This window comes from Fragaria vesca, linkage group LG3 (genome assembly GCF_000184155.1).
Source record: "Fragaria vesca subsp. vesca linkage group LG3, FraVesHawaii_1.0, whole genome shotgun sequence".
In the NCBI taxonomy this organism is placed as follows: domain Eukaryota; kingdom Viridiplantae; phylum Streptophyta; class Magnoliopsida; order Rosales; family Rosaceae; genus Fragaria; species Fragaria vesca.
Window position 1 is genome coordinate 12,717,082 of NC_020493.1, and position 15,849 is coordinate 12,732,930.

The window sequence follows — 15,849 nt, forward strand, 5'->3', positions numbered from 1 at the left end:
TTATTTAGTTTTTTGTTTTTTTTTTGTTTTTTTTTGGTTTGGGNGGGGGGGGGTAAAATCAGTTGATCTGGTGGTTACGTTCTGGATCCTATTATTAGTCTAATATGATTTTAAACTTAACAGTGTGTAGGAGCATGAATTTCAGTTAAATTTATACGTACAAAAGCAATCAACTATTGAGTTTCCAATACATTGAGATCATTGTATCTGTCACTCTTTTCGTGCAAGTCACCTGACTAATTCTATTAGTATCCCTGAACTATTTAATGTATGGTCTGCCTGTTCATTAGGTGCCTTTTTCTCGTTCATCGTTGAACCACAATGATGTATTCATACTTGATACTGCCTCAAAAATTTTCCTCTTTAGTGGGTGTAACTCTAGCATACAAGAAAGAGCAAAAGCTTTGGAAGTTGTCCAGTACATCAAAGAGAATAAACATTCTGGAAACTGTGAGGTGGCAACTGTAGGTTCGAAATCTTGTGACCTCTCTCTCTATCATTTAAGAAAATATTACAGAAATTAATAATTGTTAAAGTGCTGCAGAGGATGGAAAATTTGTTGGTGATCCTGATGTGGGTGAATTCTGGAGCTTATTTGGTGGTTATGCTCCCATTCCCCAGGATTCACCTTCTCCTGTTCAGAAACAGTCTGAAGCACCCTTTGTGAAACTTTCATGGTGAGCATGACTAATCTTGGAAACATATTTAAGTTCTTCACCTTTTCTCTTACTCAGCACGATTGTTCAGTGATTAAGTTTGAGGATGATAATAATTTATAATTACCCTCCTATTTATATTTTTATATTCTTCTATATACAGGATAACGACTCGGGGTAAATTAGATCCATGTCAAACTGATTCATTCAGTAAAGAAATGCTTGAGACGGACAAATGCTATATGCTGGACTGTAATTCAGAAATCTTTGTTTGGATGGGAAGGCATACCTCAGTTACAGAAAGGAAAACATCAATCTCGGCTACAGAAGTAAGAATTTTTATCTTCCAATGAGGGAATAGTGAAGGAAATATTTATAAAAACTTCAGTTGTATGATTACTTAGGAATAAATTACTTACATATATGGAAAACTTATAACCAAATCTCACCACATAGCTGTAGTCATTGTTCTCTAAGTGATGAATGCACTCTTTTACAGGATTTCCTCAGAAACCAAGGCAGGTCAGCTGGTACGCATGTGACTAATATAACGGAAGGGCTAGAAACTGCAAAGTTTAGGTCATATTTTTACAATTGGCCCCAAACGGTGGAGCTCAAGCTGTATGAAGAAGGTCGAGATAAAGTAGCAGGTTCTAATTCATTTACCAAATTCCAACTTTGAAACAAGTAGTATGGCAGCATAAGCACCAATGCTGTAGTTATATCAGTACCTTTGTCATTATAATTCTTATAACATTGACTTCTTTTCAGCAATGTTTAAGCAACAAGGTTATGCAGTGCAAGAGCTTCCTGATGAAGAAGATATCCAGCCATTTATAGACTGCAGAGGAAAATTGAAAGTAGCTCCTTATTTGAAAGAGTTATACTCTTTATTTAAAATTTGTTAATCTTGTGTTCCTTTATGTTAATGCAATCTATAACATTTCAGGTTTGGTGGGTAGATGGTGACAGACTGTCCCTTGTTCCAGCCTCAGAACAGAGAAAGCTTTTCAGTGGGGATTGCTACATTCTGCAATATACATATCTTGGCAACGAAAGGGACGAGAATCTATTCTATGCATGGCTTGGTCGTGGGAGTGTAATGGTGAGTTGGTAACCATGACTCATATGGCTGGGATAGGTTGTTGTTGCTTTGAGAGATTTATTCAAAGTTCTGTTCATGACTTCCTGGAGTAAAAAGAAGAAAATAAAAGACCATATAATTCACTACTTTACCTGGGAAAATTGTTTTAGTTCCAAGCTATGTATCTGAATCAATTATTCAGTTTATGGTAGTTTTTAGTGAATATCAATTTTCTTTTTTAATTGTTATTTGTGTTGCATGCAGGAGGATAAAAGAGACGCTATCTCTCATATGAATGCCATGGTTGAGTCAGGCAGGGGAAAACCTGTTGTGGTCGGTTCCGTTACGAGAGCTTGTTTGATACATAGTTTCCATGTTTATGTAGTTGATTGACCTGCATCATCATGCAACTTAGGATTTCTTGACTTATGTTTTTCAGGCTCAAATATTGGAGAATAAGGAGCCATCTCAATTTTTTTCAATTTTACAGACGTTAATTGTTTTTAAGGTTTGCACCTCTCTATACTTTTTTCTTTTTCCTTTTCTAATCCAATATAGTATTGGTTTTGTTTCAAGTTAATCTAATGTTGATAGTGAGATATCTTCTGAATTTTTTTTGCTTTTCATGTAGGGAGGTAGGAGTCAACGATACAAAAAGTTTGTGGCAGAAATGGGTATTGCAGATGAAACTTATGATGAAAGTAAGACAGCTCTTTTTCGTGTTCAAGGAATGAGTCCTCACAACATGCAGGCCATCCAAGTTGATACAGTAAGCCTTTAGTCTCTTTTTTGAGAGTTTATCTGAAAAAAAAAAATTTCCATCCCACCATTTTGTTTTAGCTTTTTACTGGTGTCGATAGTTTCTAGCAATGAAAGTGTGTCTCTTGACTTCTATCCTCCAATATCTGAATTGCATATGCCTGTATGATTACTGTTTCAGGTTTGGGGCTCTTTGAACTCTTCCTATTGTTACATCCTGCAAACTGGTACATCCGTTATCACTTGGATTGGGAATCTCTCATCAGCCAGAGATCATGATCTTCTTGACAGAATGCTGGAGCTAATAAATGTGACTATTTCTCTAAACCACAATCTCTTTCTACTGAAGTGTGGCATTTGCAGAAAATCAGTCTAATAAAACAAAAATGACCGTAATTAGTATTGCATGAAATATCTCATATTCTCAGTAATGCCTCTCCTTAATTAGACTTCAATCATAGTTGTAATATTATTTATTTTTGCTTTGTGCTGGTAAGCCAACATGGCAAGCCATATCAGTGAGGGAAGGGAGCGAATCTGATGTGTTCTGGAGTGCACTTGGTGAAAAGGCAGAGTATGCAAGAGGAAAAGAAATAAAAGGGTACATAGAAGATCCACATTTGTTTATGTTGAGTGGAACTGAAGGTAACAAGACTGTCTAGTCTTTAGAATTTTCCCTCGGAAGATAATGCAGCTTTTCCAAGTCATCATGCATGGCTTTACTCGCTATATAATTCTGTCTACTGATGAGTTTGCTTCTTTTGCATCTTGATCGGAATTTCCCATTCAGGTGATTTCAAGGTACAGTTTTACATTCATCTGTGTGTAAGCATGCAGCTCAGTGGTTTTGCAAAATGACTAGTATTTTGATGTACCTTGTTGTCGAAATTTTTAATTTAATGGTTTGGGATTGGCAATTGTTAATTAATATAAAATATCAAGTTTTAAGAATGATTAGTTTTGTGTAGACTTTTTTGAACTTATTTCAGCTGAATCAAGTTGAATATACCAGGTGCAAGAGATATACAATTTCACACAGGATGATTTAAACACTGAAGACATGTTAGTCCTCGACTGCCACATAGAGATATATGTTTGGATTGGAAGCCTCTCAAATATTAAGTCAAAGCAGCAAGCCCTTACTCTTGGCCTGGTAAGTACACTAACTTAGTTCCTTCATTGAATGTTTCACAGATATACTGAAGGATAACAATCATCAGATCGTGAAATTTCTTAGGGCTCATCAAGCAGATATCAGATAGATGAATTTTAGATTATGTGATTCTAGTGAATAAAGGCTTATAATATTTTACTGCATATTAATTTATCATTCAATCTCTCTGGGGTCTCATGTTTACAATTATATTGTGGCTTTGGCTGCACCCAGAGGAATTAATACCTGATCTTACCAAAAAAAAAAAAGAAAAAACCCGCTGTAATCAGATGCGAGTTCTGTACTTCTTTAATATATAAGTTCTGTTCATAATTGATCGTGTTAAACTATGTTTCTTACTTTCCTATAACTGTACTCGGTTCTGGCAGAAATTTCTTGAGACGGATGTACTTATGGAAGGGCTATCTTTGGAAACTCCTATATATGTTGTTAGTGAAGGGCATGAACCACCATTTTTCACTCGTTTCTTTGAATGGGATCCCTCAAAGTCAAATGTAAGATCATGCCCCTACATGGACATGCCATTATTTATGTTAAAGATTCTCCAATGTGGAAATTTCATTGTTATCAACTGAGTGAAGATAAAAACCAGAAACTTGTGAGCTACAGCATTTCTATTTCATTTATCAACTAAACTTCTGCCTTTTTAGATGCATGGCAACTCATTTGAGCGGAAACTTGCGATTTTGAAAGGGAAACCACAACAGTTACAAGTAAGTGACTTCATGATGTTTGTGACTTTCTTTGAGTTTCAATTCTGCAACTTTGAAAGGGAAACCACAAGAGTGCGCGTGTTCACCTCTCATATGATATCTTCTCCCCACATTTCAAGTACTTTGTACAGTGCCAAATATCTCCATGTTATTGCACACATTACTCATGGGTCTCTGGTTGAATTACTCAGGCACCAATAAGAAACTCATGGAAAGCTCCAATGACGCCGGATATTTTGAGAAGCAAGTCCTTGAGTTCCAATGGCCGGAGAAGAAGTTTTTCTCCTGCACCTGGTGCTTCATTTCCAATTATAAAGTCCAGCTCAGCTCCAATTGTCAGGAAACTTTTTAGAGGATCCTCTCTGAATGGTAGTCCAGGTGATAAAGCCTCCCATTACCACTAGTATTATTTGCAACCAAAGTATTCTTTCATTTGTGTCGCAACATTTTGGGCAATATCCTTAATCTTTGATCCTTTTACTTTAACACAACATTTCTTGAAACTTCCGTTTATTGTTTTTCAAGTACCTAGCTCACTATTACATTTTTTTTTGGCAGATGAGTCATTTGCATCTGCAGTTTCCCTAGAGTCAGAGGAAATGTTATCCAAAAATGCGGGTAACATTCAGGCTAATGGAACTGAGGATCACATAAATCTGTCAGTTTATCCATACGAACGATTAACTGTCAATTCTAAAGACCCGGAAACCAGCATAGACATAACCAAAAGAGAGGTAACCATTTGTAATGCATCCAGATTCCATACACAATGCATTCTATGTATCTATCTCAACTTAGTTAGCAATCACTAATCAGCTTCTTCTGGTGGATTTAGGCATATCTATCTGAAGAAGAGTTCAAAGTGAAATTTGGCATGACTAAACGAGACTTTTACAAGCTTCCCAAATGGAAACAAAACAAGCAGAAGATATCACTTCATCTTTTCTAAGAGAACCTAGCTCAAGACCTCAACCAGATGCAATTTTATTTACTGAAAACATTTGTGATGGAATATTACGAGCCAAATGTGTAAAATCTTGTACACACTATCCAAGTCTAAAAGTTTGTCTTTGTAACAAGTCATCATAGTATTAACCCAACGAGGTCTGCTTGATTTACTGATCCTTTGTTTTGAGGCTTCCCCGTGGATCTTAGAATCAAGTAACTTCTCATTTGGGACAGAATAAGTCAAAAGTTGGTATCTTTGTAAACCAAGAATACAAGTGAGTTCATACTCCATTGATTTGTATAACTCAGGCGGGTGTTCCAATAGTAGCAGAATATTCGCACCTGATTGTGTTCTTTAGTGCTCTTTATACATGTTTATAGGTTTTGAACTCTTGATTATGATTTATGTGAGAGTGACTGATATCATCATTTTGGCTTGGTTCGACGATAACCTATTAAACCGAAGAGAATCAAACTCGAGGGTACTTGTCGTAAAAGCTCATCCAAACACCCTTACAAGCTAATCATTATTCACCACCTTCAGCCTTGAACAAGTTTTTAACTAGTGCAGGCTAAAACAACAAAGCTGTCCTCCCCTGGATACAAATCAAACGATCTTCCAATCTTTGAATAGTTTCTAATAAATTGACAAATGGTTATCGTAAGAACTAAGAACCCATTACAAATAAACCTACCACTATATGAAACCGGTCCAGACATAAACACATAATACTATACATTTAGCTGTGGTGCAGATCTCTGCATAACATATAGATCAATTGTGTATCATTCAGTAACATCTGGATAATTTGATGCCACGTACGAGTATCTCTCCTTTACTTGTACACATGGATTTGGGATAGCAGTTTCATTCTCCTCTAGTCCATTCCATGGCTATTGCCTGCTCTAATCTTAGAAAAAATCCAAAACCAAAACAAACTTTCAAACCTCCCTCTGATCAGTCTTGAATTCGGCCGTTGAAACAAGACTCCAAAAATCACTAGTCAACAAAAACCCCCCATCACTAAAGGCGTTATCTTTGTTCTTCTAAACTCTTATCCCATCTCTTCTTCTGCAATCCAACCCCTTCAAGCTTCATAAAGCCTTGGCCTTTTTCTCTATCTGGGTCACCGGAGATGGCTTTCCGGCGACCGTCTTTCACCTGGGCTCTGTTCATTTTCATCATGTTACTCTCTTCTCCATCTCTCGCCCGCAAAACCCACAAAATCCGCGGACCCATCAAAACCGTCGTCGTATTGGTCATGGAAAACCGCTCCTTTGACCACATCCTCGGCTGGCTCAAGTCGACCCGACCCGAAATCGACGGCCTCACCGGCCAAGAATCCAACCGCCTCTCCGTCTCCGACCCTTCCTCCCCCAAAGTCCACGTCACCAGCGACGCCTACTTCATCGACTCCGACCCCGGCCACTCCTTCCAGGCCATCCGCGAACAGATATTCGGATCCAACCGGAGCTCCGGCGCCCCGGCCCGAATGAACGGCTTCGCCCAACAAGCCGAGTCCATGTCTCCGGGAATGGCCGCCACCGTCATGAGCGGCTTCAAACCGGAGGTCCTCCCGGTCTACACCGCCTTAGCGAATAACTTCGCCGTCTTCGACCGGTGGTTCGCTTCCGTTCCGGCGTCGACTCAGCCCAACCGGTTCTACGTCCACTCCGCCACGTCACACGGCGCCACCAGCAACGTCCGGAAAGATTTAATCCACGGCTTTCCCCAGCGGACAATCTTCGACTCTTTGGACGAAAACGCCCTCAGCTTCGGGATTTATTACCAAAACATCCCCGCCTCCCTCTTCTTCAAGAGCCTGAGGAAGCTGAAACACGTGGCGAAGTTCCACAGCTACGCCTTGAAGTTCAAGCTCCACGCGAAACTCGGGAGGCTTCCGAATTACGCGGTGATCGAGCAGAGGTACTTTGACGTGAAGGAGATGCCGGCGAATGATGACCATCCGTCGCATGACGTGGCGAGAGGGCAGAGGTTTGTGAAGGAGGTGTACGAGACGCTGAGGAAGAGCCCGCAGTGGAAAGAAATGGCGTTGCTTATTACGTATGATGAGCACGGTGGGTTTTACGACCATGTGCCTACGCCCACTGAGGGTGTTCCTAGTCCGGATGGGATTACCGGGCCTGACCCGTTTTACTTCCGGTTTGACCGGTTGGGGGTTCGGGTGCCTACCATACTTGTCTCCCCCTGGGTCGAAAAGGGTACAGGTCAGTTTTGCTTACTTGGTTTGTTGTCATTTTTCATCAAGTTTTTGGTACAAGATAATTTGGCTTGTTCATGTCATCGTGTGTGGTATTAGAGTCGAAGTGGTTCTAATTTGATAGATATTCAGTCCTTGGTTGGTGTACTTTGTTTACTAGATCATATTGCATTGTTTGTTTGTTAGAAGTTTTAAACTTTTCTATAGTACGGATTTACGGGATTTAAGTTTTTTTCTTTAGAAGAAAGTTGTTGAGTTTGGTTAGTATTTGGAAGCTTGTGGGTTTGGGTATCAACTTTTACATCTTGAATGAGTTTTGCAATAGTATTTTCACTTGGCTTCTAGAGTTGGAGTTGATCCCTTCTATGATATTTCATATTTTGGGGATGCTGTGAGCTTTCTGTGCTGAGTAGGCACCTAATAGTTATCGCAACTGAGATTTTGGCTATAGCAGTATGATGTTATGTAATGTCAATTTGGTTCACATGTCTTTCATGGTTACTGTCTGGTTGAGTAGTAAGAAATATTAGTGTTGTGTTCATGGGAAGGGAGTCTTGGTCCATATGGATTTGTGAGCTTTACTGAGTGGAAGACTTTGTTTCCTTCCTATAACAAGTTGTGTATAGGGTTTTTGGTGTCTGCAGTATGTACAAGTCCTTAATGTCCATGGCTTGATGCAAGCCATCAAAGGGGCAAAATTTAGGTGATGCATTTAGTAAGCAGAGATTCTGTTAATGTATTTTGAAACGGGGTTCTATGCATCTTAAATCAGTCAAAACCTCAATGGATGATCACGCTAATTTTAGACATTGATATCATTTCCTGTCCTCATATGGTGTCCGCAGTCTCTTTTGAATGTTTTGATCAAACAGCAGAAATCTCATGAAATGTATTGTATTATCTCTACAGTGTGAATATTTATTCTGTCCCTTCTCCAGTTAGAACTATACTGTTTGCTGTTCTATACCCTCACTTTGTGACTTCTGAATGCATATCATGTATAAAGTATAAGCAATTCAATTCCAGTTTATACATATCATGCTTACGCTATGTGAACTTAAAGGTCTTTTTAGGCCAAGTTTGGCTGTGTGGTTTATTGATAGACTTGTATTTTGTTGTAGTGATCCATGAGCCAACAGGCCCAACTCCACATTCCCAGTTTGAGCATTCTTCTATTCCCGCAACTGTAAAGAAGCTATTCAATTTAAAATCCAACTTCCTGACAAAGAGGGATGCATGGGCCGGTACTTTTGAGAATTACTTTTACATCCGTGACACTCCTCGGGATGATTGTCCAGGTTTGCTTGAAAACCCTCTGATCATTTCATTAGGATGATGCTTGCAATTCACTAAGGACTTGCATTTTGTCGTTGGAAGATTATTTTTCTTTTCTTGCACTTGTTATCCCTCTGTTAATCCGGATCTCTGTTACAGAAACTCTTCCAGAGGTGACTAAATCACTGAGGCCAGGAGGACCAAGAGAAGATGTCAGCCTCTCGGAATTTCAAGTTGAACTGATCCAACTTGCATCCCAGCTCAATGGTGATCATGTACTCAACACTTATCCCTATATTGGTGAAAGGATGAATGTTTGCGAAGCCAACAGTTATGCAGAGGATGCTGTCAAGAGGTTCCTGGAAGCTGGAAGAGCTGCTCTTAAAGCCGGAGCCAACGAGTCTGCAATTGTTACAATGAGACCATCCCTCACTAGCCGAGTTAGAATGCAAGATCATGGTTCGTACCTAGAATTCCAATGATTACCCCTTCAAAATTAGCTACAGTAAATAGGAGTAATCACTATATCTGTATATATACAAGCTAGTAACTAAATGTATGAAAATGTTTGAGCCTTCCACTAATTTGTCAACTTAGCTACTTATATACTACAGAGTCTTGAATTCTATTAAAGAAAAAAAAAAAAATAACTAGTCTTGAATACCTTTTATTGTCTATAGCCCATTATAGGTGGGTGATTAAATTCTATTAAGAAACTTAATGCCATAATTGAAGAAAATGCAAATGAGTGACTATGGACTCACCTTTCCATAATCTATGATTGGTCACAAAGCAGAACTACAAGATTATTTGGGAAAATCTTCTCCAGTTTCAATATAAGACTCATGGGCAATCTTCAAGGATGGAAATTTGATGCCCTGTACTAACAAATAGGCCCTACTGAATATGGAAACCAATCCCCACGACTCAAAACTGATTGCTAGCAGCCAAGCTGGTGAACCTATCAACAATTCATGCATTAATATAGCGACCCTCAAATATGCATCCACCCTTCAAACTTGAACACTCGTTGACTCAAATATCACAAGCTAGCTATATGGTCCTTCAGACACTTCTCCTCGCTTCATCAGCACCCACCATTTCCAATCTCCATGGCAGCAACATGGGAAGAGAGCGTGACGAGCTCCATCAACACCATCTATCTCCTCTTCTCCGCCTACCTCGTCTTCGTCATGCAACTCGGGTTTGCCATGCTCTGCGCTGGCTCTGTTAGAGCCAAGAATGCCATGAACATAATGCTGACCAATGTTGTTGATGCCGTGGTAGGCAGCCTCTCTTTCTATCTGTTTGGCTTTGCTTTCGCATTCGGAGAAGGCTCCAATTCCAATCCTTTCATTGGTACCAACTTCTTTGCTCTCAAGGACATTCCCAGCAGCTCAACTTATGACTACAGTTTCTTCCTTTTCCAATGGGCATTTGCTATAGCTGTTGCTGGTATAACAAGTGGTTCCATAGCTGAGAGAACCCAATTTAGTGCTTACCTCATTTTCTCTTGTTTTCTTTCTGGGTTTGTGTATCCTGTGGTGGTTCACTGGGTTTGGTCAGCAAGTGGTTGGCTCAATCCTAGTTCAACTAGTTTCTTGCTGTTTGGTTCTGGTTCTATTGACTTTGCTGGAAGTGGTGTGGTTCATTTGGTAGGAGGGATTGCTGGGCTTTGGGGCTCTTTCATCGAAGGCCCAAGAGTGGGCCGGTTCGATGCATTTGGGAAGGCCATACCAATCCGAGGCCACAATGCAACCCTTGTGGTTCTTGGCACATTCTTATTGTGGTTCGGATGGTTTGGGTTTAATCCGGGCTCTTTCAATAAGATTCTTGTGGCCTATCCGGACACAACCGATGAAGGGAATTGGACCGCAGTGGGCCGAACGGCGGTTGTTACTACATTAGCCGGGTCTACCGCCGGAATCGTCACCCTCTTCGGCCGGCGGTTACTAGTGGGTCACTGGGATGCACTAGATGTTTGCAATGGAGTGCTTGGTGGGTTTGTTGCTATAACTTCCGGATGTGCGGTGGTCGAGCCATGGGCCGCAGTCGTTTGTGGATTCTTTGCCGCCTGGGTCTTGATTGGGCTGAATATCTTGGCCCTCAAGCTACAATTTGACGACCCGCTAGAGGCGACCCAATTACACGGCGGGTGTGGCGCTTGGGGTCTGATATTTACAGGGTTGTTTGCAAAGGAGGAGTTCGTAGTCCAAGCCTACGATTCGGGTGTGGTTGGTACATCACGGCCTTATGGACTGGTTATGGGTGGGGGTTGGGGTCTGCTCGGAGCCCAAGTGGTTGAGGTATTGGTGATTATCGGCTGGGTTAGCTTGACAATGGGTCCTCTATTCTTCATTCTTCACACGCTTAACGTTCTGAGGATCTCCGTAGATGATGAAATTGCAGGTCTTGATGTCTCTAGCCATGGAGGCCGTGCCTATGTTCATACAGATGAGAACCAGACTCGGTTTTATGCAGAGTATGTTCGAATGGAAGACGAGGGGTCATGATCCAACACTATCAGTTATTACTCTGGTTCTTCTGATTTCTTCTGTAAAAAGTCTCCAGTGTATGTCAATTTGATTCATCCCTTGTTCATTTCAATGCAGTATTTGCATTTGCAATTTATCATGACTAGCACGAAACATTTTGCTAGCACCAAACACCCTGCCCACATCCAAAACAAAACTCCACAGCAACCAAGATTCCAAGCAACAGAAGAACACAAGTACCTCTTGGAAACACGTTATAAGTATAGAATGGGAGATGCACCGTCTTACAGAAACCATAATGGCATAATCTTATATTGAACCCCACTTTTGAAGCCAATCAAAACTATGGCCAAGTACATTTACAATTCAGCGGTTCATGTTATAATCACAGCTGGGTTTGCTATATACAAACAGTTCCAAAAGCTGTGCATTAGCCTCACCGAACATGCGAATCGTAGGGAAGATATATAGGATCTGGAACGACAAGAGGCAACTTATCAATGTACATAAATAGTCTCTTGCGGTCTTCTCTTAAGATTGTTGATAGGTCAATAGCATCACATTTTTCCGTGTAAATCCAAAGGTCGCCTGAGTTTACTCTTTTAAGACTATCACGACAAAAGGGGCATGACTGAGACCGTCCACGCCTGAGGCAAGAAGAAAGCAGAAGATTAGGTTCCACAGTAGTATATACTATAAATGGCAATAACCAATAACAAAGTCATGAAGCTTTTGCAAATGTAGCATCAAGTGAAGCTAAGCACACAAGAAGATGCGGTATGCTATCTCTCAACCTGATGGGGAACAAGCCTGAATTTTTCTCCCCACACAAAAAGTCCAGGATCAAGAATTCCACCCAACCGATTGCAAGAATTCCACCCACCCAACCGATTGCACATGGGTTTTTAGTTAGAATCTTCCAACCCCTTAATCATGATTCTTAAGGAATTTTACAACTGAAATGCCTTAAAATCCTGACCCAAGTTTGTTTTGCAATTTTCCAAAGTCAGAAAACCATGAAATTTGAGGCACGTCACTTAGTTATATGGCAGACCAGATAAACCCTCACTCCCTCATTATCTGGGGAATAATTTGACCAGGAGAAATGCATATGGGTGATAGTATGATACATGTGCCGAATGACAAGCAATCCACACCAGAATCTATCACAGCCAAAAACCTAAAAGACATGAATTACAGTATGCAATCCACAATGTACTCTAGATAGTCAGCTTTCTATATGTTCATTTAACTGAAAAGAAGACAAAAGATCATTCACTTATCCCATAAAAAGTATTGTTATCCTATAAAAAAAGGGTGAAAGAATTGAAAATTACTATTTTTAATTCAATATACAAGTTCAGCTCCCATATACGCAAATTAGCCAAGCATTTTGACAAAAATATGATTAAACTATAAAGAAAACCTAAAAAAAAGTGGCCGAAAGCTTACCAATCCCGATAACACTTCAAACACAATGAGTGACTGCAGTTAGGCAACACAACTTTGTTGTTCACCTCCATGCAAATTCCACACTCTTCTTCTCTTTCCATGTCGATTTCAGAGAGTTTTCCTCTCTCCAACTCATCCTTTCTTCTGAACCTGACAGTACAAACCTCTTTTTGTTTCCTGTCCTCCAAATCCGTGATGCCCTTTTGAAGTTGCAACAAAGAAGGAAATATCACCCCTGTCCGTGAATGGAAAAACATGTGAGCACACACATATCAAGGAATAACAAAGTTCATATAGTGCAGATGAACTTCCAAATTTACAATTAAGCAGATGGGTAAAAACTACTACGTTAGTCATCTGCATTGAACTTGACTCACCGTAAAATTCTTTAATGCTGGCCCTCCTTTCGTAAATCGACATGGTGGTCTTTCCATCAGGATAAGTCTGCCAATCCACCACATTGCCACAACCAAATCAGATAGTAAAAAATAAAAATAAAAAAAATGATATTTTTAAGAAGGAGATGGAATGTATAAACATACAAAGATGAAGAATACAAAATTAGAGGGGAGGAAGATAGAAGGGATAAAAAGAGATAAAATCGATTCGATATAAAAACTCATTTCAGATTTGATATTAAAACATATTCTAGTTAACATGTCTCTCATCTCTTCAACTCTATCATCTCTCTCATTAATTTGAGCAACAGCAGAACACAAAACAAAACAAAGGAAGTGTTCAGATAATCTAAAAAATTCAATTAGATAAGAAACCATACCACATAAATAAGAATCCTAAGCAAGCCAAGGGCCCCAGCAAGCTGGCAATCCGTCCACTGAACAAGAAAGAGAAATAAATTCGCCACCGGACTGTAGGATAGTCTCATCTGAAGTCTTGCTCCATCTTTCTCCCTCGGATAATCTAAAGCCCTGAAAACCCAGAAAGCAAAGCATTTGATTAACAACCTTGACCACCTATCCTAACCCAAAAGCCCTATAAAACCACACACAGTGAACAAAACCTAGAGCACCAACACATAGTACAAATCAAAATTTTGCACATTCTAAATCTGTATCTCATAATGAATACTACAACAGATTCTTAAACAAAATGTTAACACTGAAAATTAAGTCAAGTGATGGGGCCTCTGAAAAAAAAGGGGCCATCTTTATCTGCCAAATTATCCAATTCTACAACACTTTTTGCATATGAGTCCTCAAGCACCACTTTTTTTCATATACATGCACACACAGAGAGATTCAAGAGCTCTCAACTGAACGTTATCAAGAACCAAAGATTAACCACAGTTTCAGTTATTCTGTTTACCCAAACAGAATCTCTCCCCACAAACCAAACCATCCTTGACCCTTTTTCTTTTCTGGGTCAGTCAGAACAAACTACATGATCCCAAACACCCAAATTTTCTTACCAAAAACTCTCAAAATCCTCAAAACACAAAAATTTCCCAAATAATAAAAAAAAACAGAAAACCCCAAATTGAATAAAAAGGGGAACACTTACAGAGTATTGACGTGTTGAATATCAGCTTCGAGCGCCTTAAGAGAGTCCTTGTACGATTTTCCCATGGCCGGGTTTTTCCCCGGAAAATCACTCCCATCCACCGAAACCCAAAACAAAGCCAGAGAATTTGTATTGGCTTTACAAAACCCTAGACCAGAAAAGCTGCAATCTTTTCTCAAAGCACCAGAATTTGAGAGCTGTGCTCACACCAATACTAGTGTCACTGTGTCTCCATCTTCTTAACAAAACCACCTTGGGCTTTTGGGTTTTTTATCACCTACCCCATTATGGATTGTGGTGGTGGAGTACTTCTCTGCTTCTCAAGGCTTTGCTCTGTTCTACAACAGTCCAATGGTTACCGCTCGCGTGTGGTTTAGAGTAACTGATTGTGTGACGTGGCGGGTTTCCATTGCTGGCTTCAGTTACTTACTATGTACCTAGTAGAGGAGCCTAAACCAGTAGGGCGGAAAGAGCGGCACAAAGTTTTGTTGAAAGCGAAAGGCCGATTTGTGCTTCCTAGTCCCTAAGTTTGCTACTATTTTCACTTTAGTTCTCTCAGTTTTGATTTCGGTCATTTTGGTTCAATAGTATTGTGATTCTGTCCATATTGTTGAAATTTTTACTTTTTGGTCCTTGCCCAATGGCTTAGTGCATCTAGTGAGCTTTTACCCTTTTGTTTCACACAAGATTTATGTTCTTGTTAAGCTCGTTTTAGAACACATACGTTATCATTTAACCGCAATTTACGACTTAATTTAATTGTTTCTTATATACAATATTTATTTAGTAACTAATGTGATCTGAAAATAGGAATCACATATATATTCTCAATCATCATATAAAACAGATAATTAGACATATGTCCCAATTGAGACACTTCACGACAAATGCTTTAATTCAATGAGGCATCTAGGTCGAATCTGATGGATTTGAGAAAGCGATTTGGTGTCTAACTCCACCACATTGTCTCCTCATTGCAAATCGAAGCGAAATTATACACTTTCATTTTCAAAAGGTGTCAAAAACTCCAAACCAAAACTAGGGGACAGCTATGCAAAGTGATCCAAATTACAGGACCAAAAAGAAAATATTTTGGCCAAAAGGTCCAGTGCAAAAGCCATTAATTGATTCTTAATTTACAATTCTTGGATGAAAGACCTACATGGAATATCTTAATAGAGTATGTTATTCAGATTAGGACAGAAAGTTCCTTAATCCTGCGATTAGTCCAATAATGGTTAACAAATAGCTGGGGTTTGGATAAGGCTGGATATGCATTGCATCCTAGTCCCTACTGGCCCATCTAGAATAATTGGATAGATTGGTATCATTTATTCATGCCACAGTTGGACAACAACAGATCCTTAACAGTCTAACAGATAAAGAAAGAAAATATCATCCGTCTCATCATAGGTAAAGAAAATTGGGATAAGAATAAGGTTTTTGAATCAGGTCATAATTCTTATAACAAAGGGTGGCATACCTTAAACTAGTAGTCTAGTACGTGCCAACCTCAGGTCAAGGGAATCAAAATACCTAACCAGTGTAAA

General features: G+C 39.6%; 3 protein-coding genes across 3 annotated transcripts in view; 2 read left to right on the forward strand and 1 right to left on the reverse strand.

The window, feature by feature from the left end:
• Window positions 1–5,624, forward strand: part of LOC101311256 (villin-1-like) — a 7,260-nt gene extending 1,636 nt beyond the window's left edge. The window contains exons 6-23 of the mRNA XM_004294181.1: window positions 291–468; window positions 545–677; window positions 820–985; window positions 1,156–1,306; window positions 1,428–1,516; window positions 1,606–1,761; window positions 2,005–2,073; window positions 2,180–2,248; window positions 2,372–2,509; window positions 2,681–2,809; window positions 2,997–3,144; window positions 3,290–3,300; window positions 3,512–3,652; window positions 4,042–4,167; window positions 4,324–4,386; window positions 4,578–4,764; window positions 4,945–5,120; window positions 5,222–5,624. Coding sequence (XP_004294229.1) covers window positions 291–468; window positions 545–677; window positions 820–985; window positions 1,156–1,306; window positions 1,428–1,516; window positions 1,606–1,761; window positions 2,005–2,073; window positions 2,180–2,248; window positions 2,372–2,509; window positions 2,681–2,809; window positions 2,997–3,144; window positions 3,290–3,300; window positions 3,512–3,652; window positions 4,042–4,167; window positions 4,324–4,386; window positions 4,578–4,764; window positions 4,945–5,120; window positions 5,222–5,335 — 2,244 coding nt within the window. The 3' untranslated portion in view covers window positions 5,336–5,624. The remainder of the gene's footprint in view (window positions 1–290; window positions 469–544; window positions 678–819; window positions 986–1,155; window positions 1,307–1,427; window positions 1,517–1,605; window positions 1,762–2,004; window positions 2,074–2,179; window positions 2,249–2,371; window positions 2,510–2,680; window positions 2,810–2,996; window positions 3,145–3,289; window positions 3,301–3,511; window positions 3,653–4,041; window positions 4,168–4,323; window positions 4,387–4,577; window positions 4,765–4,944; window positions 5,121–5,221) is intronic.
• A 686-nt stretch (window positions 5,625–6,310) lies between these two features.
• LOC101291608 (phospholipase C 3-like) lies at window positions 6,311–9,556 on the forward strand. Its single transcript, XM_004294199.1, has 3 exons — window positions 6,311–7,563; window positions 8,678–8,854; window positions 8,991–9,556. Exons 1-3 carry the CDS (start codon window positions 6,471–6,473, stop codon window positions 9,311–9,313), a joined length of 1,593 nt encoding a protein of 530 aa, XP_004294247.1. The 5' UTR covers window positions 6,311–6,470; the 3' UTR covers window positions 9,314–9,556.
• Window positions 9,557–11,573: 2,017 nt separating this feature from the next.
• LOC101297125 lies at window positions 11,574–14,546 on the reverse strand. Its single transcript, XM_004294217.1, has 5 exons — window positions 14,300–14,546; window positions 13,557–13,707; window positions 13,156–13,222; window positions 12,779–13,013; window positions 11,574–11,973 (listed from the first exon to the last, which is right to left on the reverse strand). Exons 1-5 carry the CDS (start codon window positions 14,362–14,364, stop codon window positions 11,763–11,765), a joined length of 729 nt encoding a protein of 242 aa, XP_004294265.1. The 5' UTR covers window positions 14,365–14,546; the 3' UTR covers window positions 11,574–11,762.
• Between the last annotated feature and the right edge of the window lie 1,303 nt (window positions 14,547–15,849).